Source organism: Leptinotarsa decemlineata, unplaced genomic scaffold, assembly GCF_025532065.1.
Source record: "Leptinotarsa decemlineata unplaced genomic scaffold, Ldec_3_MD MMD2_tig00000035_RagTag_RagTag, whole genome shotgun sequence".
Classification (NCBI taxonomy): Eukaryota; Metazoa; Arthropoda; class Insecta; order Coleoptera; family Chrysomelidae; genus Leptinotarsa; species Leptinotarsa decemlineata.
The window spans coordinates 2,949,516-2,970,163 of NW_027412540.1; the positions used below are offsets into that span (position 1 = coordinate 2,949,516).

The 20,648-nt window shown below is 39.8% G+C and overlaps 2 protein-coding genes across 3 annotated transcripts; both read right to left on the bottom strand.

The window, feature by feature from the left end:
• Nucleotides 1-4,012: 4,012 nt before the first annotated feature.
• LOC141481103 (uncharacterized) lies at nucleotides 4,013-8,047 on the bottom strand. Its single transcript, XM_074172215.1, is given in 3 exon segments — nucleotides 4,013-4,527; nucleotides 4,530-4,932; nucleotides 7,916-8,047. Coding segments are annotated over 3 exon segments (885 nt in total). The 3' UTR covers nucleotides 4,013-4,177.
• A 6,618-nt stretch (nucleotides 8,048-14,665) lies between these two features.
• On the bottom strand, nucleotides 14,666-19,125 carry LOC141480967 (uncharacterized). 2 transcript variants are annotated; one of them, XM_074171741.1, is made up of 3 exons: nucleotides 17,779-19,125; nucleotides 17,588-17,690; nucleotides 14,666-17,297 (listed from the first exon to the last, which is right to left on the bottom strand). In XM_074171741.1, the coding sequence occupies exon 3, from the start codon at nucleotides 16,013-16,015 to the stop codon at nucleotides 14,666-14,668; it is 1,350 nt and encodes a 449-aa protein (XP_074027842.1). In that variant the 5' UTR covers nucleotides 16,016-17,297; nucleotides 17,588-17,690; nucleotides 17,779-19,125. The 2 variants fall into 2 exon arrangements, with proteins under 2 accessions (XP_074027842.1, XP_074027841.1); XM_074171740.1 differs by having other exon boundaries at nucleotides 17,588-19,125.
• Nucleotides 19,126-20,648: the final 1,523 nt, after the last annotated feature.

The window sequence follows — 20,648 nt, forward strand, 5'->3', positions numbered from 1 at the left end:
AATGTTGCTATCTATGTGTATGATGTGTACTTTAATGATATCCACAGGTAGATCCGATTCGTAATGTACGTTTGGTTTGAGAAGATAAAATGAACACCCCAAAATGTGAGCCATACTATTTGCAAGTCGGAAATCAATTGATTGTTTCAGACAGGATATTTCACTTTTTAGCGTATTATTATTCGGTTTGAGATGGAAAAATCCTTAGGGTTTCTCTTGAACGTTTAAGGTGAGACATATTTGTTTATTAATTTTTCAATATAACCAATTTCGTAAGATCCAGCAGGGATATCGATACTTTTTTGATTAGTTTTGGCGCTGTTTTCATATTAGTAAAATTTCGTAACTTCTTCAATGTTGGGTACCTATACTGTTGTACGAATGGAAACTGAGCAAAGCCAAAATATATTCAGAATCACAATCTAATCGAAAGGGTGGATTGAAATCGATGGAGAGTGTCGGAGAACGACTCGTTAGCGTTAATATCATAGACATGACTGATATAATGTCAATATGACATCTCTTCAAATAATGATTGAAACAACAACAACATTTTGAATGAAAATCATTTATTTCTACAATAATAACATGCTAACTGTTAGCTAACAGGACCATAATACATTGCTTTTTGTAGCGACGACGCAGCTGATGTAGGCGGCAACTCACCAAAAACGATAAAAATCGTGAAATTTTTCTGCGGAAATGCCTGGAAGATTTTTTTTTTAATGCTTAACGGTGGTCGGTGGAAATACACAAACACAAGCAATTTATCTGCACTATTTCACTGCTTTTAGACCTGCAACATATGCCAGAACACATAAAATAGTAATTTAGAGCCATACAAAAAGTGATTTGCTCACAAATATACAAAGAATAATTAAAATTATCGCTTATTTCAATGATTTAAAATTCATCAATTTGACATTTACAAAAGCGGAACAAAAGGGGAACATGAGAACATTACAATGCGACCTCGCCAATTTTTCTAAAATTTCTTCATTCTGGGTCAATATGAACAATTTTTTGCGAATAGTTTACAGAAATATCTGCGCTCCTAAAATTTGTGAAATGGGGGCTGAACGCGCGCATTTCCATTACTAGTTTTCTATTTTTCTCAACTTTATGTAAAACCTTAGATTTTTGTAGACTGCCAAAACAAACAACCCGATCACCATTCAGTATTGAAAAAGAAGTAAAGACAGTTGCTCGATTAGCTTGCGTCATCGTTTGGGCAAGTTCGACAAACAATTTTCATCATCATTCTCAGTGCCATACGAATTCTTTAGAAAAAAACTGGCGGCCCTGAAAAGGGCAATTTTTGTAAATTTTAGCCGGTTTCTGTTACGATTTTATGTATTTTACCATCTGACGGTTTATTAGACACAACCTGTCAATTATGTGTAATATAAAAAAGAAGAAGTTGTAGTCTGTTCTGTTGGCTAAGCTGGCTGAAAGAGTTGTACTGCAAAGACTCAACGAAGAAGTTGACCGAAATGTTCTGCCTAACGAACAATTCGGCTTCAGGAGAGATCACTCCACTGAATTACAGGCTCTAAGGTTGGTCGAAAACACCATCAGCGAGCTAAACACTAACAAAAAAGTGCTGTTAGACATTTCGAAGGCCTTCGACCGAATATGGCACGAAGGTCTTCTGCACAAGCTAAACGCGTTCGACCTACCTCGGGGCCTGATCCGGTGGATCGGGTCTTTCCTGAAAGACAGAACTTTTCAGGTCAGAGTAGAGGGCTCTCTGTCTGACAGCAGAGAGATCCTCGCTGGAGTGCCGCAGGGGGCCGTGCTCTCTCCGACGCTGTATTCACTCTATACCAGCGACCTGCCTAGGTCCGAACGAGTGAAGATATCCCTGTACGCCGATGACACGGCTCTTCTCTCATCTTCCATGGGTCGAGAGCTCGGCGTCGTCTACATGCAACGTGTATTGGACGACCTCGAGCGCTGGTACCTCGATTGGAAGATCCGAGTAAACCCGGAAAAGACTCAGGCGATAACCATGGGAAGATTACTATCTTCTCCGGCCAGAAAAGTGAGAATCTCTGGAAGGGAGATTGACTGGCAAGCGCGGGTAAAGTACCTCGGCCTTTTGATAGACCGTAGGCTCACTTGGAACCCGCACATTATGTACGTTAAATCTAAGATCGAGGGTCGGATAGCCAGTCTGTACCCTCTGATCAACAGAAAATCAAAGATGAGTATGAAAAACAAAATCACGATCTATAACACGATGTTCAAGCCTGTCATCATGTACGCTTCAGGCGCCTGGGGACAAGCGGCTCCGTCCAACATTTCCATTTTGGAAACGTTGCAAAATAAGATAATTAGGATGATTGTGAATGCTCCTTGGTTTGTGCGGAATGAAGCCATCCGCAGAGATTTGCAGCTGCCTTCCATTCGGCAGTCCATTCAGTCGAGGAATGAGAGAGTTTTCGGAAAAACGGAAACTCATGAAAACCCGTTAGTTAGGGAAGCCACAGATTATGCTGTAGACGACCCCTCCCGATATAGAAGGCCCCGACACTCTGTCGAATGAGGCCCTCATGTCCCCCGTTAACGGAAGAATAACTTTTTCATCCATCCCACCCCAGCCAGGTAGGGGTATCCCGTGAAGGGCGGCACTGATGTCTAAGGACTTCAGGCCGTCACCAATCAGTCATGAACCCGTTGGTCTCTCTCAAGACCAACAATCAGCCAAAAGGGTAGGGGAGCTGGTCTCCAAACCTGGATGAAATGACGATGACATTCTGGTCTGTTCTGTGTATAAAAGCATTATGTACTATTATTTTTCTTGTTAAGTTAATAAAATTTTTAAGAGATCCTGTGTTATGTTTGTAATCGCTGATGCAGAATTAGCAAGGTCATGCCGCTGTGCTTAAATGCAAAATCCTAATAGGTTATGGGCCCAGATCCATACCGATAAAAATAAGAAAAACAAGATTTTTCATAATAAGGTACAAGAAAAAGAAACATGAGCCAGCCATTAGTAATATCACAATTGAACCCAGACAATTTCGATAATTGGAAATTTTGGGTAAGGGCAATTTTAGAAGAAAAACAAATAGAGGACACTTTAGAAAAAGAATTAATAAATTTTGAAGACAAAGACAAACCAGACTTTAAAATCAGAGACTCGAAAGCCAAATCCATAATTGTACAATGTATCAGCGACAAACACCTAGATACAATAAAAGACTCAAAAACAGCCAAACAGATGATGAAATCTCTTGAAGACGTTTTTCAGAGAAAAAGTGTATTCACGAAATTAACTTTAAAGAAAAGGCTGCTAACCCTAAAGTATAAAAAACATGAGAAGTTAGAAGATCACTTTCAAAAGTTTGACAGCCTAATCAGAGAATTAGAAACCGTTGGATCCAAAGTAGAAGAAACAGACAAAGTTTGCCACTTGCTGTTATCATAAAATGAAGAATTTGAAGCAGTAATTACTGCAAATGAAACATTAAACACTGAAGTAACAATGGACTTTGTTAAGTCACGCTTATTGGATGAAGAGCTGAAAATAAAAACAAAGCAAGGAAGTATGAGCAGTACAGCACCAGAAGTTTCTTTCAAAGCAAATCAATTTACCAAATCGAGGGCGTAGTAGAGGTCAACCATATAGAGGCAATAGAAGTCATAGTGGAAGTGTGCACCAAACACAGGCGAACAATACAGAAGAGATATCCTTTGAAGCATTAAATAGTATTACACCAATTAAAAGTTTTCATAATTTTATTTTAGATTCTGGTTGTACAGAGCATATGGTAGTAAGTGAACTAGAACAGTACATGTCAAATGTAGTAAGCTTGGATACAGAAATTAAGATAGAAACAGCTAAAGACAATGAAATTCTGGATGCAAAAAAGAAAAGTATTTTAAACGGTATTTGCCAAGGCAAACAAATAAAATTAGAAGCACTTATAGTAACAGGTATGTCTCATAATTTAATGTCTCTCTCTAAATTATTAAGAAAGGATTTTAAAATAATATTTGAAAATGAAAATGATGTTTGTAATCGCTGATGCAGAATTAACAAGGTCATGCCGCTGTGCTTAAATGCAAAATCCTAACAGTTTCTAAATCCGAATATTCCTCTCCATCAGCCACATGAACGTCATTCGACTCTTCAGAGAAATTTTTGGCGTCGTAAAGTTTTCCTGCCAATCTAAAAAATTCTTCTGTTCTGTTCAAATTGAACAAGATTTCCAGGAATGTGCGCTTCCTTACGCCCATTCGAAACTGTTACCGTTATTTCGTGCCTCCAAGATGACTCAATGACATTGGTTTGTACACCAGTTTCAGGGTCCTTGAATGTTATTGAATGATTTACTTTCAAGTGGTTGTACCCTTCGCGAGAAAGGCAATCATATGCTTTCCAGCAATCCGAATGGATTATTGATCCTTTCCCAATCCAGTTCTCAATTAAAGGTAAAAGGCTATCTAGGTCTCGCCTTTCGACTGCTACCATGAACACTCTTCCCGTACCACGCTCAAAACCGCCGAAAACCCAACTCTATGGCCTCGATGAAACTTGCGTTTTCCAAATTTACTTTCATCGATTTCCACAATGATACCGGGACCTCCTCGTTTTTCTGGTTTGGTGAAAAATGCATAAAAAACTACCTCCCTACAAAAACTTGCCCAATCTACAGCAGCAGATTTGGAAATTTCCAATTGCTCTATTATTAATGTTGAATTTGCATTTGACACCCAAAGATTGACAAATTCCAATATTTGAAAAATAGATAATTTGGATTTGGAAAAAAATGTTCCATGTCGAAATTCTCTTGCATAAGAACATTTTCGTTTTTTCTGTTTTCGAACAGATATCGTATTTGTGCACACCCATCTCCAACCGTCTACCCTGAAAAATAAAAAAAGTGTAGTTTTTCGAAGCTTACTGACCTGACAAGACCTTACCTAACCTGACCTGACTGGACCGTACCTAACCTGGCCTGACTAGATCTTACCTAACCTGACCTGACCTGACCTAAAGTAACCTAACCAGACCAATCTTGCTCTAACCTAACCTGACCTTATCTTACCTGACATAATCTAACCCAACCTAACCTGACCTATTCAAATCAAAATATACTTTATTGTCCAAGAATAACAATTCTCATGACAAAGCATACAGTCACCATGATAACATCACAAATATACAGTTAGCAAGGAGATCATAAATACACATAAATTCACACTTACAATAAGCGGACATAATTACATATACAAAAGCAACAAGATTTACACCACTAAGGCAAATAACATTGAACAACAAAACTATGATGTGCCAATTAAATGAATAAAGTAACATGCCGGAAAAACAAAAAGAAATTTTTTTTTATATTTTATACATGAAATTACAAGGACTACCTCTAAATATATAAAGAATTAGGCATACGTTATATGCCCGCCGCCAAAGATAGAGATCTCAGCAAAAAGAATCCTGAAAGTATTCTTCCAGGGTATAATAGGCCCTCCCAACTATGAGCGTTTATACAGATTTTCTAAACTTGACTTCGCTTTTGATGACACGCAAGGTTAGGGGAAGGTGATTGAAAATTTTCTTGCCCTCAAAAATTAAAGAGTTGCGAGTTAAGGTTGAGGAGGGAATTGGAAGCGAGATCAAGTGAGAGGAGCGAGTGTTATAGGTTGACTCAGAAGTAATTATAGCTTGTGCATGAGGCAAGCCATTTCCAAAATGTAGATACACACCAATGTCAGACCTCCATGTTACATAAACAAGGGACGACAGGATTCACGGTAATCAGAACTACATAGGTATCTAATTGCCCTTTTTTGGAGAGAGAAATAAATACTGAGCACAAGCGCCCCAGAAGCAGATTCCATAACGAAGATGAGATTCCATTAGTGCATAGTATACGTTCTTCGCTATACCCAAATTCAACTAATTAGTAACGACACGAACCGCAAAGCAACCTGAAGCTAATCGATTGCATAGTTTTGTAATATGGTTACCAAACTTCAATTTATTATCAATCAGAAGTCCCAGAAATTTATTATCCGTAGAAATGGAGATTTGTTCCTTGTCCAAATGAACATCATCTAAGTCGCCCTTGAATGTTTTGATATTTGTTTTGCTTATATTGAAAGCTAGAAGATTGGAATCACACCAATTCTTAACTTTTTCTATATCTATGCTTATGTGGTAGTTAAGCTCTGAAGAGCTTTTGTTGTGCCATAGAATCAATGTATCATCTGCAAAAATAGTAATTTCACCATTGATGTCTAAGTTGGTGAGGTCGTTAATATAAATGAGAAATAGAGTCGGGCCCAAAACTGATCCTTGAGGAACTCCACTCTCAATTACTTGCTTTCCAGACTTAATACCATTAAATGATACAATTTGGCCACGCTTCGATAAGTACGACCTGAGCCAGGACAGTACCGTGCCTCGAAACCCATAAACTTCAAGTTTGCGGAGCAGTTTTCCATGATTTACGCAGTCGAATGCCTTTGATAAATCATAGAATATTGCCGCCGCAGCCTCTCGTTCATTTAAATTAATATAAGGTGATTCTAAGCAAGTGAAAATGGCGTCCTGAGTGTTCTTAGATCATTGAAATCCATATTGGCGGTTACTTAGAATATTAAATTTTTTGATAAATGCTGTCATTCTCCTCTTCATAATTTTCTCGACAATTTTTGACAGAACAGGTAGTATAGAAATTGGTCTGTAGCTGGAAGGCGACTCGAAATCACCACCCGTGTGAAAGAGAATGATAGTTGCCAATTTGAGGCATGACGGAAATGTCACACGGGACAACGACAAGTTTATTGTTTCAGCTAGTACATTCAGAGCTATATCAGGTAATTTGAGAAGGATATTCACTGAAATATCGTCCCATCCTGAGGAGGATTTGTTTTTTATTTCACTCATGACTTCTTTTACTTCGATAAAATCAGTTGGTACAAAAAAGCTGCGAGATTTTCTGCGACGGAGCAATAGTAAGAGTTCAATTCGTTTGGTTTTACGTTTGTATTTACTGTTTCAGACTTGCGTTTTCCTCTCAAGAGATTTACAATCTTCCAAGACTCCTTTTGGATATTTTTAGATAGAGAAATTCTGCTAGCGTAGTAGTTATTTTCAGATACTATTATAACTGTTCTATAAATAGTTCTATTCTTATTGAAGTAACTGAAAAACTCCGCATTGTCTCTTGCCACATGTTTTTTGATTTTGTGAAGGGATCGCATATTTTTTGCTGAATTAGATATCACTTTTGTTATCCATGGTTTTTTCTTTCTGCTTTTTAATATTCTAATGGGAAAAGCTAAGTTGAAGAGTTCTGACACAAGTTTATGAAATTCATATAAAGGATCGTTCTCATGCATAATGGTACTCCAATCTGTATGCGCGCACAGCTGCGAGAACCTATCATAGTTCTGTTTACTGAAAATTCTACCCCAACAGGGCGGGCATTTAACGAGACTTTTCTCAAGTACAACGAAAGCTACTACACATTCATAGTCAGATAAGCCAGCATTCCGAACCGAGCAGGTTAACTGATTTGAGATTGGTGCACAGATAGTCAATAATTGTAGCTGATGAATTCGAAATGCGCGTCGGAGAATGTACGTGCATGCGTAGAACAAATGAAGCAGATAGGTTTGAAAGAAGAAGTGTATTTGAAGTGACTTCATTGAAATCGATATTAAAGTCTTCAGCTACAATTATAGATGCCCCAATGGGAAGCTGATCTAAAAGAACTTCCAATCTGCTGATAAAAGTATTTACTTCGGTTCTAGGAGACCTGTATATGCAAAGTATATACAGATTTTGATGAGAACTGTAAATAATTGAGAATTCAAACTCCACTTCTACCAGAAACCCATCATATTTGTCAATTTTAACAAAGCACGAACTTAGATTATCACTAACTAGGATCAGTGTTCCTCCATGTGAATTTTCTGAACGACTGAATTTGGAACATATTTTATAATTGGGTAAATGTAGAGGTTCCTCGGGTTTTAACCAGTGTTCTGTGAGGAGAACTATGTCCGGCACTGCCATATCCTCTAGGAGTAGAAAAAGTTCGTCGGTTTTGTTTCTCACGGACTGGATATTGAGCAGCATCACACTGAGGCTGGTACAGGTTGTGTTGGATCTAAAAAGGAGCGGGGGAATTTTCAATTCTTTGATTATTGTGTTCCGATAATGACGATGATGGGCAAACTGGATTAGAAGTACTATTTTCGCTCCTTTTAGATTATTTTGCTTCAGACGAATATATCAGTGTACCTGGTATAGAGATTCTATCTAGACAGAGCGAATGGAATTCGGAGTTGAGTATAATATTTTTGATTGCCTTGCATAAAAAATATTTTCCTCAATTGTTTAAATTTGTTGAATTTATGTAATTACTTTTTCTCAAAATATTGTTACAGTCGAGAAGGCAATGTTCCAATTTTGCCTGGTGAGCTGCTTTGCGAAGCTCAAGGTTATTTTCGTAAATAATATTGTTTATTGGAGAAGAACTGTCACCTCACAAACCACAAGAGGGGACTAAATCATCTGTCGGTAACAAATAAGACAGATGGGTATCCGCGGCTAAGCTAAACAGTGGAGACGGGAGTGGGTTAAACAACTTAGCAAATTTCAAATAGATCTTAATGGGCGCCAGGTAAATTTAATCCTCCAGATACCCTAAGTAACTCACAATATCAATAACTTACCAATTAATATTGGAAATAAAAGATAAAAATCCCCAATATGATTTATTCAGTAATCCTAACTTACATGGATTAACCAACAACGCTTCTAAGACAACAATGCAATATTCACACTACTACGCGATGTTCAAATGTCCATACAAGAGCGCGGTGTATCTAACCACGAATTCAATCAGCCATAAATTACGGTAGTAACGACGCTCAAAAAAAAACTACAATACGTCGAGTAAAACTACCACGAAAATTGAGTAGGTGAAATCGTAAATACTAGTATCGGATGGTAAGACAAACTCGTTTGCGTCGCGTGAGCTCAGGCGTAGGCGCATCGGTGTCAATCAGCAATCGTGAAAGGAAGAATATACCTCAATTCCCGTTTCACAAATATCTATGTCAATCAGGTATCAATAACAAACTCTTAATCAATAAACGATAAACAAACACTATATCAACAGGTATCAATAAACATAAGGGCAACAATTATTCAAATATCTCAGTATATCACAAATATTCAATTAAATCAATTATAACTTGCGTGCTCCTTTTGGGCCACCCGGTATATGGTGTTAGGCTACCCTGTAGTATGGCGGAGATGGATCACCCTGTAGCACCGGAGATGGATCACCCTGTAGCACCACCAAGATAGATCACCCTGTAGCACCGGTGGATCACCCTGTAGTACGGCGGAGATGGATCACCCTGTAGCACCACCAAGATAGATCACCCTGTAGGGCACGACAAGCTGGACCAGTAATGGATCACCAAATAAGATCCAGAAAGAAAATAAAGGAAAACAGGAACCCTTGACGAAGACAAAAAAAAGCAGGAAGAAAAGCAGGAAGAAAAACAGGAAGGAAAACAGGAAGAAAAACAGGAAGAAAAACAGGAAGAAAAACAGGAAGAAAAACAGGAAGAAAAACAGGAAGAAAAACAGGAAGAAAAACAGGAAGAAAAACCCTACGGAAGAAAATTCTCAATCAGAATCAGATGAAACAAGGTGAGATTCAACCCCCATTCAATAGGACTATTTGACTAATCAATACCCCTGGTATATTTTCATCAAGCAAAGTAGCAAGATAACAAGAGTATATTTTTGGGTGCCCTGTATAACCATATGATCCGTAAAAATCAAGAAAATTGAATGAGTGTTGAAACCTCTCTTCAAAACTAATATTCACTTGAATGACAACGATGGAATCAGAAATTACTAAAATCATTTTAAACACATTTAATGGTAAAATTCTTACCCTGGCCAAGGGGTTTTCTATACGATTCTTCGTGTGCGGTGTTCTGCACGGAAGTCCTGCTGGGACTTGATGAGTGACTGAGGGCCTTCTGTTTCTTATGAATCTAGAGACGAGAAACGAAGGTTGTAGAATTGAAGAAGTGATATCATAGCTAAGATCACATGAGAGATGCGACAGTGATTCAGACATACCTAATTTCGGAAATCCTTCCACCTGGCACGAGTTCGGTATCCACCACAAATCCTCAAAAGAGCTTAAGTTTCCGACTGCAAATATCCACACCAAAATGACCAATCAGTCTTCCACTATACAATCCTGACTTGTAGAAATAATCCCCGTGAAGGATGGCACAAATACAACCAAATATATCCTACAATCAGTCTGATGATACCCTTTGAACTCCGAACCAAGCTCACCGAAGGCTAACTTCCAAATACTAAGAGAATGCCACATCTGACAGCTAACCAGTTGTTGCCACAGTGCATCCAATCTACACTACAAGCACCAAGGGGGCGCTGTGCACAACATCATAAATCTAACAATTCCTCCACAGCCACTTGATACATCATCAACAAGTCCATGACCCATCAAAACTCCTTCTCAAAGCAATGCAACCCTAAAACAACCCTTGACAACTTGAGTAACCGATCAATCCCTCACCCGTGAACAACTGTAGAACTAGTTCGGTGTAAGTCGACGGAACGACACTACGAAAGTTCGGCAGATGTCAACCAACAGCTGTCTCTTAACCTTGTTTACGAATATTTACAAAATATATTGTTCCAACCTATTTTCAACTATTTACCAATCCTTATTCATGCGATGGAATAGAAACATATAAGGTAAGTCGCCATAACCTTCCCTTTCAGTACAAATATTAGAGCATTCATATTATGCAGAATATTTACCGAAAATATCAAACAGTATTCAGAAACCCAGAGGTAACTAATATTGTTTTTCAGGCGATATGGCTCTAATATGTCAGTAAACCTTCTGGAAGTGATGAATAACAATCTATGCAAGAGATATTCTCGGAAAGGTATAGGGAATACGGCAGACAACGGCTGAAAAAAAATGATAGGTGAAGAAAACTGAGAAACAAACAATAACAACTATTTCAACCTAGCGAGGAATTTCGGATCTCCAACGTCGATTGGCAATAGGAGAACGCGTAAGTACTGGTCAAAGCAGTTAGTCAGGGAGCATACATTTATTCTTATACATTTCAGGTATGGTTTTCTATGGAACGGAAGATTCCCATTACTATGATGTTAAATGAATAAAATGAACTTGTAACTGAATTACATTGTTAATATCCTCTGAATAAAGATCTTAAAAGGTAAGGTAGTGGTTTTGAAAGGTCACATAAGAGCAGTTTGATCTAGTGCTAAATTGAAACGTAACAACTTCTTTGAAAATGTAGGTCGGGCACACTGACAAACCAGATGTGTCCCTAGCTGTGACGAAAAGTTCGTCATCAATAAATGACAATTCTGTCGATTCCATAGTAAATAAACGAACAATATCTACAATATTTACAAGTAAATTTAGACCGTTACAATTCCCCCCTTGCCTCAAGAAAATTTACTAGCGTAAATTTTCATCAGCGCTAGCTGACTTTAGGTCTTTCGCATTCCATATCCCCTTATAATTACCGTCTTCATCTCTTAATTCATATGTCCACGGGGATACCCTTTTTTTAATATAAAAAGGCCCGACAAATCTTGGCGCTAGCTTAGCACTAAAATATTTGTCCGCCTCTGATACCACAAAATTCTTCCTCCAAACGGGTTGATTTGGCCAAAATTCTTCACTCCTTCTTCGAAGGTTATAAGTTTTTTCATTCTTTCGAGCAGCCACATCTAACCTTTTCCTTATCTCCTCAAAGAGTTTTCTGAATCCTTCAGGCCTCGAATCTTCAGCAGGTTCACTATCAACCAATAGATTTTTCCTCCGAGAGATCTCCTCTCCGCACAAAACCATTGAGCGGCCGAAATTCACGAAATATGGAGTGTGGTTAGTCGTCTCATGTCGAGCCGTTCTCAAGGCGCATGATAGCTTGGGTAAGTTGAAATCCCAGGTCCTGTGATTATCGGACACATACATAGCCAACATTGACTTCAATGTTCTGTTCACTCGTTCAGTCGGGTTTGCCTGAGGATGATAATGGGCATTATACCTAATTTTCACCTTATATTCTTCCACGAGTTTTCTCATCTGTCGAGATCGGTATTGCGGCCCATTATCGCACAAAAGAATTCGGGGAACTCCATATACCAGAAAAACTTCCTCTTCGATCTTCCTTATGATGATTTCTGCTGTTGACGATCTTAGCGGAAAGACTAATGAAAACTTGCTAAAGTAATCTGTTACGACTAAGATAAATTTATTGCCTTTTGTAGATCTAGGTAAGGGTCCCATGATATCACTGGCGATCATTTCCCATGGCCGGGTCACTTTCGGTTGTGGAGTCATTAGTCCATTTGGTCCTCTGAGGTCGGGTTTATAGGCGGAACAAGTGGAACAATTTCGAACAAACTTCGACACGTCAGATTTCATCTTTGGCCAATAATGCCTTTCCCTGATACGATGGTAGGTTTTGAATATTCCTTGATGTCCTGAGGTCGGGTCTGCATGAGCTTCAATAAGAATTTTCTTCCGATCCGCTTTTGGTACAACTAACTTCCAAACGTCGGTTTGGTCTTCTAATTCCACGTAACACGGTTTGACGTACTTGTAGAGTGATCCCTGAGAGAATCTCCAATTGGGGTATTTTTCGGGTTGTAAACTCACTCGATCTTTCACGCGCAGGTACCACTTGTCCAAAATCTCTTCTTTCACCTGCTGGTTGATGGCATCAATGACTGGGACCGATCGAGAAAGGGTGTCAGGAACGATGTGATCCTTCCCTTTCCTGTGAACAATTTTGAAGTCATATTGCTGCATGCGGACTGCCCATCTTGCCAGTCGTCCTGATGGATCTTTCAAATTCTGTAACCAGACCAAGGAATAGTGATCGGTTATTACGGTGAACGGAATAGCTTCTAAATAAGGTCGCAGTTTTTCAATCGCCCACAGCACGGCCAAGCATTCCCTTTCTGTAGTAGAAAAATTGCGCTCTTGTTTCGTCAATGATCTACTCAAATAGCAAATTACTACGTCCTCATCCTCGCGAGTCTGAGTGAGAACAGCGCCAATTCCAAATGCCGAGGCGTCTGTTTGCAGAACAAATGGGAGGGAATAATCCGGACAGCTCAAGACTGGTGCTGATATAAGACGTTCCTTCATCTTCTGAAAAGCGATATCGCAAGTTTCGGTCCAATCAAACTTTCTACCCTTTTTCAGCAGCGATGTGAGTGGAGAAACGATGGATGCAAACTCAGGTATGAATCTCCTGTACCAGGAAAAAGTACCCACCAGTCTCCTGACATCTTTTACCGATTCTGGTCTAGGAAGCTGCAACATAGCCTTGACTTTATCGGGGTCGACATGCAACCCATTTCTATCTACAACGTATCCCAAATACTTCATTTCTGGCCTACAAAATTGACACTTTTCGAAGCTAACAGTGAGATTTGCTTCTCTCAATCTGCGGAAAACTTCATCAAGAATTGTCAGATGTTCCTCCAGAGTTTGGGTAACGATCACTACATCATCCAAATAGACGAAGACGTGTGGTTCTAGTTCAGGTCCTAGGACGGTATCGATCAACCTCTGCCACGTTGCTGGTGAATTATGTAATCCGAACGGCATCCTTTTAAATTGGAACAAACCACGCCCAGGAACGGTAAACGCTGTATACGGTCTCGACTTTTCCGCCACAGGAACTTGCCAATACGCAGACTTGATATCAAGAGAGGATAAATAATGTGCATTTTTCAATTTATCGAGCGTGTGGGAAACATATGGGAGAGGGTAGCTGTCTCGTTCCGTTACCGAATTTAGTTTTCTGTAATCAACGCAAAAGCGGTAGCTCCCATCTTTCTTCTTAACGAGAAGAACCGGTGACGACCAGCCACTATTCGACTTCTCGATAATATCGTTCTTCAACATCTCTGTTAGTTCTCGATCAATATGTTGTTGAATAATAGGCGACACTGGATAATAACGCTGCTTGATGGGTGGTGAGTTGGTCACGATGACATGTTCAGCTAGATTCGTACAGCCTAAATTATTCCCCATGAGCTCCTTGTTCTTCTCTACTACAGCGTTTAGCCGGGCCTCTTCCAATGGTGATAAAACTGTTTGTCCTCGAAGATGGTCCAATGCGTTCAGATAGCAAATTTCCTCAGAAAATTTCCACTCGTTGTGCCTCAGATTCGGAACCACTCCCATTGCTCTCCAGAAATTCGTTCCCAAAATTAAGTGATGAGGGACATCAGGAACCACTAAAACTCGAATTAATTTCAGCTTGCCTCTTAAACAAAATGGCACTTCACATTCTCCTATACTTTCACATACTTGACCATTGGCAACAGTGCAACTAATTCTCTTTGCTGAATTCAAATGTACCAAATCTTTTACGATTTGCCAACCTGGGTGTCCCAAGATAGTGGCTGAGGCACCTGAGTCTAATAACCCCAGTAAACTACGCCCCAAGACTTCAACTTTAAGGTAGGGTCTCTCATCGTTTTCGGCGTGATCCAGAATATAATCAAGGATTGGTTGAATAGCAGTCGCCGAGTGCAATTTGCGAGCGCCTTCCCCTCGACGATTCAAAGGCGTCGCTTGTCGTTTCCCGACACGGAGCAGTTTGGACAATTACGAACGGTATACCCTTTTCTCTTACATCTGTAGCATTCCAGTTGCTTCGGTAGAGCACATCCTATAGCACGATGTCCGGGTTGATCGCATCGGAAACATACTATCTCCTTCGACTGATTGTTCGACGGAATTCGTGCCGTTGCTATCTCTAAGGCATTCAATTCCTTGGTGACCTCTACGAAAGCCAAATCCTTCTCTATCACGTTGCCACGACGTGCTGATGGTTCTACGTAGCTATTGATTATGTCCCTTCTGGCTTCCATTCTTCGACATACCGAGCGAAGTTCTGAAATGGTTGTGGGTAAGGGTTCACGTAATCTGTCTTGGTAAAAGGGATGTAAATTCTTCATAACTATGTTCAGCTTAGCTTCCTCTGTCATTGGGCAACCTAGGCGGCTGAAGTAGCTTGACATCACTGCAAGATAAACTCCGATGGTTTCTGAGTGGTGTTGAGTCCTTTTCTGCAATTCTTCGAACAATGCGTCAGAATGATTGGCAGAGAGATATTCTTCTCGAAACTCTTCCACTAGTTCTTCCCAGGTCGATACTCGATTCCGACAATCTTTATAAAATTGATACGCCTTGTCAGCAAAAAGGTCCACACCTGAGTCCAACAAAACAGCGTTGGGGACATGTCGCGCTAGTCTCAACTCCTCTATTCCCTCGAAAAATGCTGTCACCGACATTCCTTTACCATCTCCAGAAAACTTCTTCAGATTCCATTTATAAGGCGGAATCATTTTACTGGTTGAGTATGGGTCAAAGACTGGATCTTCCGTCAGAGACGATCGAGCAACTGCTCCTAAGTTAGCATGGAATGATTGCGCTCCCAATCTGCTTTCTAATTGATATAGTGCAACCGGCACACGCTTCGTATCACTTCTCTTGCTGCTGTCAACTTTATGTGAAAATTCGTCCATCAACGACAGAGCCAAACCCAGGAGTTCGGATTTCCGGGTTTCTTTGTCCTTATCCTTATCTGGGTCCATATTGTCTATACGATTCAACACATGTGCTAGCTTGGTCTGAAGTTTCATTGCCCCGCTACTCGTTCCAGAATCGGTTATGTCATCAATCAGCCTTCTGATATCATCTAGTTTCCCTCTGATTGCAGCCTCATCTTCCTCGAAAGTGAATGGATATGAAGGATATCGAAGACTCTCGCCGTACCTTTCCATCTGCATTACTTGAACCAAACGATGTCTCATTTCCTCACAAGTGCCAGATGCTACGCCCCGATATGCTAATTCATAGGTCAGTTCGTCTTTATCAAGACGATTTATTACCAGTCTTCTTGCCATAACGCTATTCTACTAGAGTGGTATCAATTAAAAAAAAAATATTTATATTTTTCCAAAGTTTCCAAAAGTCACCTACTAACGCCAAAACGCAAAAAAAAAACCTTCTTTTAAGTGCCCCACGTTGGGCGCCAAAATGTCACCTCACAAACCACAAGAGGGGACTAAATCATCTGTCGGTAACAAATAAGACAGATGGGTATCCGCGGCTAAGCTAAACAGTGGAGACGGGAGTGGGTTAAACAACTTAGCAAATTTCAAATAGATCTTAATGGGCGCCAGGTAAATTTAATCCTCCAGATACCCTAAGTAACTCACAATATCAATAACTTACCAATTAATATTGGAAATAAAAGATAAAAATCCCCAATATGATTTATTCAGTAATCCTAACTTACATGGATTAACCAACAACGCTTCTAAGACAACAATGCAATATTCACACTACTACGCGATGTTCAAATGTCCATACAAGAGCGCGGTGTATCTAACCACGAATTCAATCAGCCATAAATTACGGTAGTAACGACGCTCAAAAAAAAACTACAATACGTCGAGTAAAACTACCACGAAAATTGAGTAGGTGAAATCGTAAATACTAGTATCGGATGGTAAGACAAACTCGTTTGCGTCGCGTGAGCTCAGGCGTAGGCGCATCGGTGTCAATCAGCAATCGTGAAAGGAAGAATATACCTCAATTCCCGTTTCACAAATATCTATGTCAATCAGGTATCAATAACAAACTCTTAATCAATAAACGATAAACAAACACTATATCAACAGGTATCAGTAAACATAAGGGCAACAATTATTCAAATATCTCAGTATATCACAAATATTCAATTAAATCAATTATAACTTGCGTGCTCCTTTTGGGCCACCCGGTATATGGTGTTAGGCTACCCTGTAGTATGGCGGAGATGGATCACCCTGTAGCACCGGAGATGGATCACCCTGTAGCACCACCAAGATAGATCACCCTGTAGCACCGGTGGATCACCCTGTAGTACGGCGGAGATGGATCACCCTGTAGCACCACCAAGATAGATCACCCTGTAGGGCACGACAAGCTGGACCAGTAATGGATCACCAAATAAGATCCAGAAAGAAAATAAAGGAAAACAGGAACCCTTGACGAAGACAAAAAAAAGCAGGAAGAAAAGCAGGAAGAAAAACAGGAAGGAAAACAGGAAGAAAAACAGGAAGAAAAACAGGAAGAAAAACAGGAAGAAAAACAGGAAGAAAAACAGGAAGAAAAACAGGAAGAAAAACAGGAAGAAAAACCCTACGGAAGAAAATTCTCAATCAGAATCAGATGAAACAAGGTGAGATTCAACCCCCATTCAATAGGACTATTTGACTAATCAATACCCCTGGTATATTTTCATCAAGCAAAGTAGCAAGATAACAAGAGTATATTTTTGGGTGCCCTGTATAACCATATGATCCGTAAAAATCAAGAAAATTGAATGAGTGTTGAAACCTCTCTTCAAAACTAATATTCACTTGAATGACAACGATGGAATCAGAAATTACTAAAATCATTTTAAACACATTTAATGGTAAAATTCTTACCCTGGCCAAGGGGTTTTCTATACGATTCTTCGTGTGCGGTGTTCTGCACGGAAGTCCTGCTGGGACTTGATGAGTGACTGAGGGCCTTCTGTTTCTTATGAATCTAGAGACGAGAAACGAAGGTTGTAGAATTGAAGAAGTGATATCATAGCTAAGATCACATGAGAGATGCGACAGTGATTCAGACATACCTAATTTCGGAAATCCTTCCACCTGGCACGAGTTCGGTATCCACCACAAATCCTCAAAAGAGCTTAAGTTTCCGACTGCAAATATCCACACCAAAATGACCAATCAGTCTTCCACTATACAATCCTGACTTGTAGAAATAATCCCCGTGAAGGATGGCACAAATACAACCAAATATATCCTACAATCAGTCTGATGATACCCTTTGAACTCCGAACCAAGCTCACCGAAGGCTAACTTCCAAATACTAAGAGAATGCCACATCTGACAGCTAACCAGTTGTTGCCACAGTGCATCCAATCTACACTACAAGCACCAAGGGGGCGCTGTGCACAACATCATAAATCTAACAATTCCTCCACAGCCACTTGATACATCATCAACAAGTCCATGACCCATCAAAACTCCTTCTCAAAGCAATGCAACCCTAAAACAACCCTTGACAACTTGAGTAACCGATCAATCCCTCACCCGTGAACAACTGTAGAACTAGTTCGGTGTAAGTCGACGGAACGACACTACGAAAGTTCGGCAGATGTCAACCAACAGCTGTCTCTTAACCTTGTTTACGAATATTTACAAAATATATTGTTCCAACCTATTTTCAACTATTTACCAATCCTTATTCATGCGATGGAATAGAAACATATAAGGTAAGTCGCCATAACCTTCCCTTTCAGTACAAATATTAGAGCATTCATATTATGCAGAATATTTACCGAAAATATCAAACAGTATTCAGAAACCCAGAGGTAACTAATATTGTTTTTCAGGCGATATGGCTCTAATATGTCAGTAAACCTTCTGGAAGTGATGAATAACAATCTATGCAAGAGATATTCTCGGAAAGGTATAGGGAATACGGCAGACAACGGCTGAAAAAAAATGATAGGTGAAGAAAACTGAGAAACAAACAATAACAACTATTTCAACCTAGCGAGGAATTTCGGATCTCCAACGTCGATTGGCAATAGGAGAACGCGTAAGTACTGGTCAAAGCAGTTAGTCAGGGAGCATACATTTATTCTTATACATTTCAGGTATGGTTTTCTATGGAACGGAAGATTCCCATTACTATGATGTTAAATGAATAAAATGAACTTGTAACTGAATTACATTGTTAATATCCTCTGAATAAAGATCTTAAAAGGTAAGGTAGTGGTTTTGAAAGGTCACATAAGAGCAGTTTGATCTAGTGCTAAATTGAAACGTAACAACTTCTTTGAAAATGTAGGTCGGGCACACTGACAAACCAGATGTGTCCCTAGCTGTGACGAAAAGTTCGTCATCAATAAATGACAATTCTGTCGATTCCATAGTAAATAAACGAACAATATCTACAATATTTACAAGTAAATTTAGACCGTTACAGAACTTGCACGATACGGTTCTGTGATAATAGTGCGTCGTGTATTTTTTACTGGTACTAGAAAGTCGCTAACTAAGCTACTACTGCATGAATTGGGCCAAAGGATGACCATGTCGTTTCTAGTTAAATTTCTTGAATTTTTGAGAGCTGTATGTACCAGCTCATAGTCATTATATAGCATGTGGTTTTACTATAGATTCCACCATATATTCCGCTCCTAGCAGCTTTTTTAGGAGCATTCCAAAGTTCCTTCCTCGAATATGACTGACAATGACAATTTTATTTGGTCTCACTTCGAATTGTGGTGTTTTGAGACCCCCTTCAAAAAGAGGTGCAGGAGGACTTGTTTCCTTCCATTCGTCCCTATGAAGGAGCCTAATTTTCGTTTTCAGATCCTCTATTTCCTGTTGATACATTTTATTTTCCTGGGTAAGAGTATTGATGGATATTAGCATATTATTTATTATGTCATTCAACTCTTGAACATCTTTTTCCAATTCAGCGGATCTCTCCTCAAAGTTCACTTCGTATGAGGTTTGAGTTGAGATGCTGATGGAATCTATAAAATCGGTCACAGTTTGCGTTGTATTGTTAATCGTTGGTGGTTAATTATTAATTCAACCTGACCTGCTCTAACCTTACCTAACCTGATCAGACCTGACCCAACCTTACCTAACCCAACCAGACCAAATCTGTCCTGAACTGATCTGACCAGACCTAATCTATTCTGACCTCACCTGACCTGACCTAACACAGCTCAACCTCACATAACCTAACCCAACCTAACCAAACCCGACCCAAACTACCCCGTCCTAACCTGACCTAATCCGACCTAAACTAACATGACCTAACCCAACCTACCCTAACCCAACCTACCCTAACCTAACCTACCCTAACCTAACCCAACGTGACCTAACCTAACCTGACTTGACCTGCTCTAACCTGAACTATCCTAACCTGACTTGACCTGCTCTAACCTGACTTGACCTGCTCTTACCTGACCTAACGTAACCTAACCTAATCTTACCTAACCTAACCTCACCTAATCCAACCTGACCTAACCAGACCTAACCTAACCTTACACGACCCAACCTAACCTAACCCGACCCAACCTAACCTTACACGACCCAACCCAACCTAACCTAACCTAACCTCACTTGACCTAACCCAACCACACCTAATCTATCCTGACCTTACCTAACCTAACTTAACCTAACCTAATCTGATCTCACCCAACCAGACCTAATCTCTCCTGACCTGACCTACCCTAACCAGACCTAACCTAACACGACCCAACCTAACCAAACTTAACCTAACACGACCTAAACCGACCTAACCTAACCCAACTTTTTTTTTTTCTGGAGGAAATCTTCAAAAGACGTAGTGCTGGATTCAAGGTTACCCTCGCCTCGCCTACCAGCTAAACCTCCCCGTTTGGCCCTATACGTGGAATCATCCTGAGTGGACTACATCGCGTATAACTGCCTTGTCTAAATTATCTAA